Source organism: Melanotaenia boesemani, chromosome 21 (assembly GCF_017639745.1).
Source record: "Melanotaenia boesemani isolate fMelBoe1 chromosome 21, fMelBoe1.pri, whole genome shotgun sequence".
Classification (NCBI taxonomy): domain Eukaryota; kingdom Metazoa; phylum Chordata; class Actinopteri; order Atheriniformes; family Melanotaeniidae; genus Melanotaenia; species Melanotaenia boesemani.
The window spans coordinates 4,676,337-4,690,251 of NC_055702.1; the positions used below are offsets into that span (position 1 = coordinate 4,676,337).

The 13,915-nt window shown below is 39.0% G+C and overlaps 1 protein-coding gene across 3 annotated transcripts in view; it reads right to left on the minus strand.

The window, feature by feature from the left end:
• LOC121632742 (microtubule-associated protein tau-like) overlaps nucleotides 1–13,915 on the minus strand; it is a 40,573-nt gene that overhangs the window by 21,139 nt on the left and 5,519 nt on the right. For 2 of the 3 annotated variants that reach the window (XM_041974458.1, XM_041974457.1), the window contains exons 1-3: nucleotides 3,888–4,104; nucleotides 2,441–2,533; nucleotides 1,772–1,858 (exon numbers count right to left, since the gene is read on the minus strand). In XM_041974458.1, the coding sequence (XP_041830392.1) occupies nucleotides 1,772–1,858; nucleotides 2,441–2,533; nucleotides 3,888–4,089 (382 nt within the window). In that variant the 5' untranslated portion in view covers nucleotides 4,090–4,104. Of the gene's footprint in view, nucleotides 1–1,771; nucleotides 1,859–2,440; nucleotides 2,534–3,887; nucleotides 4,105–8,265; nucleotides 8,432–13,915 lie in introns of those variants that run through there. The other variant, XM_041974456.1, reaches the window with a different exon arrangement.

A 13,915-nucleotide genomic window follows, 5' to 3' on the forward strand; every position in this document is an offset into this window, starting at 1 on the left:
GAGCCAAGCCAAAGGGAAAGAAAAGAAAAGAAAGGAAAAAGCTGGTTTCCATTTATGATGCTGAAAGAAAGAGATAGTAAGCTTCATTTTTACAATCAGGTTACACAAAATACGAAGCACCAGGCAGCTTTGGTTGCAAATGATAAAAAAAACACACTCATTAGCTTTCATTCTGGTCTGAGACTTTTATACCATGCTCATATTTGAAGACCACATTTAAATTTAACCTGTAGCCAGGTAACATAGCCTGAATTAAAGCTTGGAAACGGAGTCAAGGAAAAGCTTGGCTACATTAAAGTAGCACTATTTCACTTTTTGACCTTAAAAATATGCGTTTGACTTTTTAATGGCTGATATTTATCATGTATGCTGGGGTCTTTGCCCAGCAGTGTCCAACATGAAACTTTCTTTTCTACGCCGGCACATCACTTTACAGCAATATTTTGCTTTACAGCAATATGTCACACGTCAGGAACTGGATATCACTAGTCGTTTTGAACATGCATCATGGCTAATTCAAGAAGACATTGTTGAAAGAAGCAAGGAAAAGAAAGAGAACCGAGCAGTAGAAGACATAAGACAAGTCAACATCAGACTGACTTTTACTCGCTAGAGGAAGCTCAGAGAAGAGACAGGATGCAAGACGGATGCCAAATTGGCCGTCATTAGGGGACGTCTCACTGAGAAAATCTGGCAAAGTGATTGGTGTGGCTTTAAAAGACGATTATACTATAAATGCCACTAACGTCCAACTATAATCATTAATTTATTTTCTATGACATTCCCTATATCCTATGCACGGACAAAAGGGACCTGGAGACCATTACAAACCAACATAGGCACAAACATGCACACTCATACTCCCTCCTACAGTCAATTTAGAATAATCAAATAAACTAATATAGATCATGTGGAAGAAGCAGGAAGTATCTGGAAAGGCTCCACTTTACATTTGAAACAGTAACCTTTATAAAGTGACTTAATATTTCCCCAAATAGAAATCGATTCTGATTTTAACTTTATTCATATAGTGCCAATTCACAAAAAGTCAACTCAAGACACTTTAAAATTATAAAGTCCAATCCTTGTAAATCAAATGAGTTAGAATCTGTATTAGTCCAATTCTTATAAAGCCAATAATTAAATAAATGCCTAGCTAAAGAAAACTAATTACTATTAAAAGGTTTTTACTTCTTTACAATATTTTACTGTTAAACTATATTTATGAAATATCCAAACCATTAAATCTACCTGGTATGTTTACAAAGTTCAAACTGACACTGAGACGTATTTAAATTATTCAGATTAACACTCAAGAAAGGAGATTTGTATTACTAGCATAATAGCATGATATAAAACTAGCATACATTAGCAGAACAAATTAGAGCTGGTAAAAATAAATAAATAAATAAACCTTTATACCAAAACACAACCAACTCACCAATTAAACAGATATAATTACAAACACTAATGCAAATCTGCTTCAAATAAAGCTTGGTATCTTCTGAAAATTGTCTAATGTTAGCCTAATGTTAGCTGTGTCTGAATGTGTTAGCGGCTAACACCTGCTAAAACACAAGATATGGTGAATTTTAACTCTCTCCATTCTGTGTTTGATATGAGAATGGTATTCATCTTCTAACACTCAGCAACAAAAGCCAACAAGTGTATTTATCTGAAAGCCAAACTAATTATTCACCAAACTGAAAACAAATGGAATTAAGCCCAAGCAGCTGAAAAAAGGAAAGCAGCTTAAGGAGTGAGGGCATACCAAGTTGCCCCTTGTCTTCACTCGAGGTGCTCTCTTTTTCTGAGAGCTCCAACATTACTTCATCACCTTTCTCTGCAGGTGCGTCTGCTGTGGATTAAATGAATTTTAAACATTTTAAAATAAGAAGGGTTAAACTCTGATCAGACACTTTGTTCTGGTTTGAACAGCCACCTCACATTTGCTGCAACAAGTTAGGTTTGTCCACTCAGAGGTACTTTCAGCCTCATTACCTTCCCTCCCTGGTTGCTTTGGACAAGCTGTCAGACTTGATATTTGTGATCAAAGTGTGCTTGACCCTGAGAAGAGTGGAGTTACTGTGGCTAATTCTAACAGGCCCAGAGACATCATTTTCCATACTGGCCTCTGATCTGTGGCTTGGAAAGCAACAATTCATCATGCACTTTTTTGCCTTCACAACACAGCAAAGCATGTTTAAAATAGAAAAACCACACTTTAAAATCAGTTAGTGCTAAAGTTAGGATAAATAAAAATCTAAAAACCACTAAAGCAAAGGAAAATCAATAATCAGCATTTCTCTGGTAATATATCTGAAACAAAGAAAAGTTAATGTGAAGAAATTAAATTATAATAAACTGCACACAAAACAAACCATGCTAAAATAATTGGGGGTTAAAGTTTGTTTCAAACTTCATGACATGGCAGGCGTACCAGGCTGCACCTCTTCATCACAGTGGCTGCTCTCTGGTTGTGAAAGCTCAGACACAGATTTCTCTCCATTTTCACTAAGCATCGTTTCATCCTCTGTGGATTAAAGGTAAACATGAGTTCAGACCGGCGGAAATCAAGACAGACACAAAGGAAAAAAACAAAAATCTCTCCAAAGGGAGGCTGTGAAGGCCAATTCAAAACGGTTAACATCAGCTTCACTGTTACATCCAAATCTACGTTATGACTCATTCAGCTCTGTCAAAAGGAAATGAAATAGAAATGCATTCATAACAAGTCCTTTACTACACAATGCATGAGTAAATGCCTTAATTTTAAATCATATTCTGAGGGTAATTTAGATGTTTTAACAGAAACAAAGTTTAATTCAATCTCACTGCAGCTAAAAAACACAGGTCAATATGTGAAGGCCATAAAATGAATTCCCAGTGATGAATTCTTACGTAAGCAGTATCAAGTTTGTCTGTTTTAGTACATATTCAGAAACAAAAACCTTTACATCTTTTTCATTAATAGTGTTTTCCTGTGAATATTACAACAATACAACATGTTTTATTACCACATGAGTCATGTAATTATGAGATTAAGTTTAAATAAGTAAATTATAAGAATAAGAAAAATGAGTGATGTATTGAGTTAAGAATAAATAGCGAGTACTACAGACACCTGTAATTATGATGAAAGGTCATTTCAATTATGTGGGATAAAACGGACAAAAAGAAAATAGGAATTATGATCATATCAGACTTCAGTGATCAAGTTTTGTGTAATTATGCAACTAAAAGTTGAGAATGAGAAACTGTAAACTTGAGCTTATTTTCCATGAGAAGATTCTGAGTAACTCAGAATTATGACCATTTTTCTTTAATTAGATAAAAAGGTCAAGATAATTGTATAGTTTAAAATCATGAGATATAAAATTAGGATGATTAAAATATGAATGTTTCCTGTGATCATGTTTATTGTAATTATGAAATTAAAGTTGAGAATGAGAAATTGTAAATTTGAGATTGAGATATTGATCAGTGAATTATGAAAAAATAAAAAATATTGTAAATAATTATTGTAATTTCCTTGTAATTACAAGATAAACATTTGAGGCTTTAAAACAATGAATTAAAATTAAGATATAAAACTGAGATGCTGAGAAATAAATTATCAGTAATTTAGAATCTTGTCATTTTCTTTTTTTAATTATGAGATCCACATAATTCAAACCATAAAAATTCAAAAAGACCTACCCAAAAAAGAAAAGTTTTCTTCATAAATACAACCCGTCTGTACATATAAAACTAAACCATCTTTAAACCATTACACAGTTTATAATTCTTCATTTAGTTAAAACAAAGTACAGCCACACAACCATCCTCAGCCTTTACGCTGTCCACACACATCATCTCCTACATGAAAAGGTCAATGAGATACTTACTCTGTGTTTGACTGCTGATTAATGAGCTGTTTAGTTCTGCTGGAGGACCTGACTCTGTGGGCTGCTTCCTGTTTGTACATAAGATGATGGGAAGAGGAAATGGGGAGAACGACTGCACTAGCGAGGGCTGTAAACTGGGAAAAGCTAGGCTACGCACTAATTGGCCATATGGTTGATTGGGATAAAAAGAGAGAAAACACATTGCTGACAGGCCTGCAACTGATCATTAGGCATGGGATGAACAATCTGTCCAGAGTGAAACTATTTATTTTACAAGAATAACTGAGAAAAGAACATCCTCTCCTGTTTATTGACCTTATTTCTGTTTATTTTATGTGGTGTTTTCTCTCTAGCACTGAAGACCTGATTGTTTATGAACTAAACTGGAAGAAAACCGTGGCAGAGGATGGAGTCGGGCCTTGTTCTTAGAGGTCTGACCCAGATGCCTGGATCACAGAGCACAGTGCAGCTGCAGTCGAGCATGTCTTGTATCCATTATGTAAAAAGAGATTAAAACAGAGTCCAGTTAAAAGTCAGGGGGCTGTGCCTCTGCCCTAACTCTACAGTCAACAGAGACCCTCAGAAAACTGTACTTTTACAGTCCAACATAATAATCCCGCTGTGCTCTGCGATTAAAGGCTAACATGAAGCCGTGGTGACTAACTTTTAACCCTAGAGTCCCAAATTTAGATTACACAGCACATAATAATTTGATAAAGCCTATTAAAAAGCTACAACAGTTTTAAAATTGCTGCATGCTCCCAGTGCATTTCAGGATTGATTTTAAGGTTCTTTTAATTGTTTATAAATGTCTTAATGGTCTTGGATCTTCTTATTTATCTGACTTGCTTTTAAATTATGAGGCGTCGCAGACCCTGAGGTCCCGTGGTACCGGCCTTTTGCTTGTTCCCAGAGTAATATGGCGAAGCCTCATTGCACCATTACGGCCATCGTCTGTGGAACAGCCTGCTGGAGAACCTCAGGGCTGCAGAGTCTGTTCACGTTTATAAAAAGAGGCTCAACACCCACCTTTTAGCTTAGTTTTTAACAGATTTCTATTTGCTCTTTTTCTAATTCATGTTTTATTTTTTGTTTATTTCTTCTCTTTTATGACTTTTAGCACGTTATTTTATGAAGTCCTTTATGTGTATTTTTTATTTATTTTTTTTTAAATCGCTGCTCTTAATTGTTCTTTTTGTTCTTGTGGGGTTATTTGATCTGTGTTTTAACTTGTTTAACTCCAATGTTTTCCTATTGGGGATCCTATGCACCGGGAGCTTTGCCTGCTCAGTCTGGGTGTTGTTGCCACGGTGATCCCCCTTGACCAGGAGGATGGGGGTCCTGCATTGCAGCCCTACGGCTGTGCTGTGGACTCTGGCCTGTCCTGATCTGGGTGGTTGAGGCCTCTGTGGACATGGGTGGGCTGGCTCCTGATGTGATCGGATCCCCAAAATGTTGTTTCCTCACAGCAGCATCAAGCCAGATATTTATTACTTTTAATGTCTTTATTCTAAAAGAGACAAAACGTAGGGAGTTCATGTTTGTGTTGAACGAGGTGGGGGTGTAACTGCTTTGTTTGTGCATATGTGTGGATGTTTGTTTTACTGCGTGTGAGAGAGAAACTGAGCATGTTTTTAAATTGCTATGCTTACTGTGGTGTGTGAAGGCTTGTTTTACTTTAATATGCATAAACTGTTTTTACCTTGTAAAGCACTTTATGTTGCCTTTGGCAGGAAAAGGGTTTATTTAAAATTTATTTGATTTGAAAAGATTATTAATTGACAGGATTTATAACTTCCTTTGAAGATGTACTTTACAAAGTGATAACTGAGTTGTATTAAGTGTCTGTTTATGTAACAGAATCCTGTTATTAATGCTCCACAGGAATAAAACCTCCATTATAACCATGTTACAAAACCCCATTTTTTTTCCTGATTAAAGATGACGCCCACTTCAAATCATCAATTCCTACATTTTTTGTATACACTCACTGGCCTCTTTATCAGGTTCCCCTTAATAGTACCCGGCTGGACCCTGTCATGGTTTATGGTTTCGGTTCTAACATTATGTGTTTAGTTTTGGTCATGTTTCTAGTTTTTGTTGTTGGTTTTTTTGGTGTTCAGGGTTTAGTTTTGTGTCTTTGGTTTCTGTTCGTTAGTGCACCTTGTCTGATTGCTCATGCATGTCACCTGTGTTTAATTTGTCAGTCTGTGTATTTAAGTCCTGGGTTTTCAGTTACTCCTTGTCAGATCCTTATGGTTTCATCTTTGTAATGTGTGGTTCCCTGTTCCTGAGTTTTTGGAAAATAAACCCTTTTAGCTGCACCATTTCTGCCTCCTGCCTGATTCTGCCTGCATTGGGGTCCACACCTCTGCCACCATTCATGACATGGACCCTCTTTTTCTTTCAGAACTGCCTTAATTCTTGGTGTGATAGATGGAACCAGGTGGTGGAAACTTTCCTCTGAGATTTTGCTTCACATCAACATGACAGCATCACACAGTTGCTGCAGGTTTGTCGGCTGCATCTATGATGAGAATCTCCCGTTCCACCACATCCCAAAGCTGCTCTACTGGACTGAGATCTGGTGACTGTGGCCGCTGGAGTCCAGAGAACTCATTGTCATGTTCTAGAAAGCAGGTGGAGGTGATCTGAGCTTTGTGACATGGTGCATTATCCTGTCAGCAACAATACTCAGGTAGGCTGTGGTGGTTAAACCAGGCCACGTTGGTACTAAGGGGTCCAAAGTGGACCAAGACATATCTCCCACACGTTACACCACCAGCAGTCTGAACTAGCAACGTTTCTCCATCTTCTATTGTCCAGTGTTGGTGAGTCTGTGTGAATTGTAGCCTCAGTTTCCTGTTCTTAGCTGGCAGGAGGCACCCGGTGTGGTCTTCTGCTGCTGTAGCCCATCTGCTTCAAGGCTGGATGTGTTGTGTGTTCAGAGATGCTATTCTGCAGACCTTGGTAGGAACCAGTGCTTATTTTACTTCCTGTTGTCTTTCTATCATCTCCAGCCAGTCTGCTCATTCTCCTCTGACCTCAACAAAGCATTTTGCTCACTGGATATTTTCTCTTCTTCAAACCATTCTCTGGAAACCCTAGAGATGGTTGCGTGTGAAAACCCCAGTAAATACTCAGACCAACAACCATGTTCAAAGTCACTTAAATCTTCTTCCATCTTTATTCTGTCGAATTAATCAAAAAGATGTCTCAGGATTCTGGTGAATGAAGCCAAAAACATTAGCCCAAGTTTTAAATTAGCTTAACTTCCATGTCCACTGGCCTCTTGCTTAGCAACTGTAATCTTGACAAGCCAACAAAGAAAGCAGCTACGATATTTGTTGCCCCATTAGCTTTAATTTACCCACAACATAGCAGAAGCTCACAGAGAAGGTCCTTACCAACTAAAGTGATTTACAAACCTTTAACCAAGGGATCGCTGCAACTCTGGCATTTATTCACTCGGCCTCTTTTGTTCCCAATGAAAGGTTCACAACACACTTTTCCTGATGTAATTTAGTCAAATCTTTGGCTTGCTCTTCCCTTTAAATGTCTTATAAGGTACATTGAGTTAACCTTGATCATTTTCAGCTACAAATTCGGTACTGTGGAATAGCTGGATTTTCCAGCTCTCAAGAACATGTTGATCACACATGTTTTGGTCCACACTAACTTAGGCTGACCACCACTTTATGTTATACATAACTAATAAGGTGGATGTGAAGTGTTCATACAAGCAATTGTTTCATTTTCACAGTCAGTAGGAGATAATTGGTCCATGTATGAAGCAGCTGGTTATTAGAAGTCTGCCTTAAATCAGATCATAAATACTTCTTTTAAGAAAATGTTCTTATTGCAGTATTCTCTACCAATTAAATAGGTTTTTCACCATCTGAAAGCAGATGCAGCTCTAAAAATGAGATAGCGTGATGCATTCAGACCACCATACATTTCCTGTACTTTATGTAATATTCATATTCGATGTCAAATGCACAAACATGTCGATGCCTCACAGGGATCATTTTCTATTAAGAAATTGTTACAGAGACTATTTAGAGAACCTGGATACAATATCAGTATCATTAGACACTGTACATGTGTCTAATACGAGATGTTTACAGGCACATTTAAAAGGTATTTGTGTCATTTCAGTTTGGTAGCAAATACAAGGATGCTGACCCCGAAATGGTTGAATGAGAAGTGATCACCTGTGGTGACCTTGCCATAACCAGAGCTCAACCCGACTGAAGAAAACACTTTTTTTGGAGTTCTCTTCATCACAAGCTTTTAAATAATTCACTTTACTCTTCACGTCACTCATTCACCAGCATGTTTTTCAGTGGTTGGTTTATCTGTGTATCTCATGCCTGACCTTTCATTTTGGCATCTCCGGCTCCTCTGTGTCCCATCTGGACTCCGTTCTCCTGGTGGTGCTGGTCGTTGATGGTCATGTTAGCTAAGGAGGCACTCACGGTGTCTCCAGAACTGTAGCTGTTGGAGGCGTTGTTCATGTAGTCCATTGCCGGTCACAGGTCAGGCTGCAAGAGAAGCAAACGGATGAAAGATCAGGACTCAGCCAGACGCCCAGGATGTGTCACATTACACAAGTCACAAATGACACATGCAAAGTGGGTGAGAGGGAAGAAAGCGGCTGGTTGAAGGGGATTAAAGGTAATGATGGCGCACTTGTTGGACACTTCTTCTTCCGGCATATAAAACCCAGTCCGTCACTTCAAAATGTAAACAGACACTGTACTTGTGAAAACCTGGTTATTTATACATCCTGACGTGGGGTCGGCGCTTCATGTTACAGCCTCACAGACCAAAATAGTCCCGTCAGGCCATGTGCACGCCATCCTCACCGTGACAGGCTGCACTTCCTAAACAACCACAGACCAACTCTGATCTTGTGACTCCACAAACTTCAACAAGTGCAGCGAGTCACTACAACACAAATGCCCCTCACTGAAACCTCCCAGGCCCGACGTACTCCTTCAACCACACATGTGAATTGCGTCAAATCTTATAAAAAGAGGATTACATATCAGATTAAAGCCAAGCCTCTGGTTACATCAGCATTTTCAGTTCAAATCATATTTTTTTCACTGCCTTGCACACAAGCACCAGTGCAGACAGCTTAAGGCATAATCGGCCTCGGCATTCAAACAGCTTGTTCTGTGTTTGTGTGTGATGCAGATTTCGCAGTTTCGAAGCTTTAGTTTCACTCTCATGCCCACGTTGGCACATCAGCATGATGATTTAACCTCTCAGAGGTACAGCGCTGCTTAAAGCCTGCAGCCACGGGGAGACAGGTCACACCATTAGTGTCCAAAAATGTTCTGTTTGTCATGGAAATGAATGAGAACCATCATCGCATATGTGCTCATCAGTGGTGGGAAACTAGAGGATTTATTATACGTGAATGAGAGACTGGAGGTACTTAGAAGTATATCTAGTTTTTGTTTTAAACTTTTGACAGAGCTTTAACAAAGAAATAAAACTGTATAAAAGTCTATAAAATAATTTTGAGCATAACAATAATTTAGTTAGAAAATCTGCAGAAAACATGTTAAAAATAAGGGTGTCATAAACCTTTTAGGTACCCTAATATTGAATTACAATGAATTTTGTGTCCCCAGTGAAGCAGCAGGAATTAAAGGGTTAAAACTCACAATAAAGATGTGAGAATAGATGAATGTATGTCACGTTTCTGAGTCCTATGACTTGTTAAAAGCTCCATCACAGAGGTTTCTTCTAAAACTCTCAGGTTTTACAGAAATGAAGTTATAGTAGTATCAGGTCAGTAACATGATCAGATATGAAAAAAAGCAACTTGAAGAGGAAAAGATGAGGGTGGCCTCAATCCATAAAAGACTGTGTGCAACAATAATATAATAAAAAATAAAGTGCATTTCTCAACATAAAATACCAATGAATTTGGATCACATCATTTACAGTCCACACACAGTTCAAAAGCTTCTGATAATCTGGATCAAAGATCGTAAGTACCTCCAGAAATCTGTTTAAATGAGGCACAAACCAAGAATCAGTGCTTATGGTCTCCAGGTCTTCAGGCAGTAGAAGGTATTTGAAGGTCATAACAAGGGATCAGTAAACAAAGTCCATCCATGATCTTCTCCAGAACTTCCAAGGAGCAACTCCAAGTCACATCTAAACATCTAAAACCTGCACGACTGCGGCCCTTGAGGACGGAAGCTAAACACTCCTAAACATTACCCACAAATCATGACCACAAAAGAGGGTTTGATAGAACAGCTTCACCTTTCAGCTCAGCTTTCTGTTTGTACCACTGATGGGTGCAAACATCAGCATCACAGCAACACAGCAACCTCCAGCTCCATCCTTCTGACTCATGGATGAGACTCAGACATGCTTCCCCTTGACTTAAAGCAAGAACATCTGGTTCCAGTTTTCCTGCTCCAACACATCTGGTTCAAATTAAATGGATCTTCCAAACAGCTTAAGTTTAGCACAATACTTTTAATGGCCTAATAATCTGAATCAGTGTCCATCAAGTCCGTCTTAAATCTTCTCTTTAACACACTGTAGTGACGTGACAGCACCTGATGGTACTGTCTGTTTACGAGCAGCAATGCCCGTTGCCGTGGTAACTTCCCCACATAAAACCCACCCTTAAAGGGTACACCAGGCTCAGCTATGTGACCTTCACTGTGTGCTTTTATATCTCCTGACCTCCAGAGGTTCACATCCACCACAGATGGCAGGAGCAGCACCAGATAGAGACCACATCCAGCCAAAACTACACAGACGGGGGTTACGGTCACGACAAAGCAAGAAGTGTTCGGTCATATGGTCACCTAGTGAAAAAGATAAAATCAGTGTGTCAGTCATTCTGATCATTATTGCCGTTGTATTAAATCCTGGTTGATTTATTCCTTTTTATTCCTCAAGAACAAATTTTAAAATTATTTTAAATTAAACCAGTGCTGCAAATATTACAATAAGTATCCATCCACAGCTGGAAATAGTGCCAAAAAATGCACTATTTATTCTTGTAATTTTTTTAGGGTTTATTTAAAATGATCAGTGCACATTGATAAACATCAAAATGTAGATGTGCCCGAATTAGCCAAATGACTATTTTCCCTCTGTTGCATGCTGACCAATAAAAGGTCAGAGGTCACCGGCCACTCCACTGGTCCACCTGTTCAACTGTTTGTTTACATAAATATCTAATCAGCTAATCACAAGGCAGCAACGCAACATATGCAGCCATGTAGACGTGGTGAAGACGACTTGCTGAAGTTCAAACTGAGCATCAGAATGAGTAAGAAAAGAGATTTAAGTGACTTCAAACATGGCATGGTTGTTGGTCTGAGTATTTGCTGGGATTTTTACACAAAACCATCTCTAGGGTTTACAGAGAATGGTCTGAAGAAGAGAAAATATCCAGTGAGCAGCAGTTTTGTTCTCTCAAATCCAACGGCCTCCACAGTCACCAGATCTCAGTCCAGTAGAGCAGCTTTGGGATGTGCTGGAACAGGAGATTCTCATCATGGATGCAGCCGACAAACAAATCACCTTTTTGAATCTTGGACACCAAGAATTCAGACAGTTCTGAAGGAAAAACGGTTTCCAACCTGGTACTAATAAGTAGTAAAAAAAAAAGGTTTGTCATGCACTTGCAGGCTGCTTAAGTGTGAAGTCATGTTCACATGAAATTCTTCAGGCCCGGTTGTACTTTGCATACTTTAACTTGTACCTCAGCATTTTTACAGCTATGCAAGTAGTACAAAAAGTTTCTGAGACCCTCTTCTACTGTCATTTGTTGACAGTTAAAGAAATAAATAAGCAGCTTTATCCTTTAACAATTGTGTAAATCACCATTAAAAAAGAGGAGATCCTAACAGATCAATGGCTGAGTGTGTGTCCCATAGAAATTCTGATGAATAGCGTACTCTCACACAGCTCATGGACAAAACTCCCATTGTAGGCTCAAACATGACAGAATCCAAACAACAAGCAGAAAGCTGTACACTTGCCAACGAAGAGAAACCCTCTGAGAGGCTGTTCACTCTGCATCCGGGACCTCAGAAGGCTGCAGAGCAAACAAACTGCAGGCTGATGGGAGCTGGATCCTCCAGCTGATTATCGTATGTACACACATGTATCATGTGTACACAAGGCGAGTTTATGATCTGAAACTACAACAGGAAAAACGGTTTTACCTTCTTTTAGCCAAATTAAAAAGTTCCTATTGATAGACCATCTATCCACTTTAGCCACTCGGATCCCTTTGGAGATCCAACTTTGCCGTGTTCTGTGATACACTAAAGACTTCTGGGTTACATTTTAGAACAGACCAGGAGCACTTGAGTGGAGAGAGCTGCAGTAAATAATGCTAATAAAAACATCTCTTTTCCAGGAGTATCTGCAGTTTTCACTCATACAGTAGTGTTGGGGCCAGAAGGGGACTGGGTCCAGACCCTCTTGATGATTTGCACTGGGACAAGGCACACACACATTTCACCTGCTGCAGAAAGGGAACATGACAGCAGGCTTTGTCGCAGCTTCATGAGGAGGAAAAGGCTGAAAGGTCTGCTGATGCGGCCCGTTCCTCTCAGGGCCGTGTGAAAATGGGATCTTGGCACAGACCGCGGCTCTGCAAGGAGCTCGGTCAACAGGGATGTTGACACAGCTCCAGGAGCTCCGAGCACGCAGCCAGACATGCAGCGAGTGTGTGAGTGAGTGTGTGTGTGTGTGTGTGTGTGTGTGTGTTTTTCTGTTGGTCCACTTCAATTATTTCACACATTTTACAGTTTTATGAAGTCCAATTAAAATATCCCGATGACGTCACTGTGGTGTCATCAGGGTGAGTCTGGCTCAGGTTGGAGTCAACAAGTTAAACTCATTGTAAGGAATTACAAAGATGTGGGGACTTACAGGCAGAGGACACCAGACAAACATGCTGAGGTGCATTATGGGAAGTGTAGTTTCACCTGAAAATTCAGTTTCAGTCGACATTAAACTAAAAACATGATTTCGTTCGTATGTATGATTATATATATATATATATATATATATATATATATATATATATATATATATATATATATATATATATATATATATACACACACATACACACACATACACACACACATATATATGATTATTTTTCATTTACTCATACAAAGTCTGTGTTAAACTGTTATTTGGACAAATTCAAACAATCCTTTGATGACTTTTTGTTAAGCAGAATTATGGTTTAATCAAAGAAATCTAAATATTTACTGAGACTCATTAGCAGCAGTCAATGAAGCAAAAACAGTTAGTATATTAGTAGACATTAAGTGACCTCAAATTTAGGCCTAAAATCTTCAATATTTTTTTTTTTTTTGATGAAGCTCAATTTAAAATAATAAAACATTTAATGACTGAAAATAAAGAAAAACAGCTCATTTTAGAATTTTTACCCGTAAAACACAAGAAATTTAATATAATCTAACTATGTAATTGTCTCAGAGCCTGAGACCTATAAACAAAGGAGATTGTCTGCTGCCGTGCATGAGCTTGGCCGCTCACCAGCGCTGCTCGTAGCTCAGCTGAGAGATGGGGATGCTGCTCTGCTCTCATGCTTGATTGCCTCTGTATCTCTGACCTACTTTCCTCATCATTTGCCTCTCTGTGAGCCTGCCCAGCCTCCAGCATCCGCACACTGACTCTACCTTTCTAATGTGGGCCTGGCTCTGCAGTGGAGGGGCTGAAGGTGGGGCTCCGTATCCATTTTGACCTCCATCTGGAGGAGGAACATCCTGCTGGACCTGGCTGCACTTTAAAAAGCCTCTGCACTTCTTAAATTAAAATAATAAATAATCGACATTAAACTTTCAGTCCCAGTTTGTAGGAGAGTTCCAGAAGCACACCAACATTTTTAAGGCTGCAGTCTTGCAATACGGAGGATCAACTAATCACACACTCAGGCTGCTGAATGTTCAGGGTACACAAACACACCCAGGTGTGCAATGAGCTCACCATCA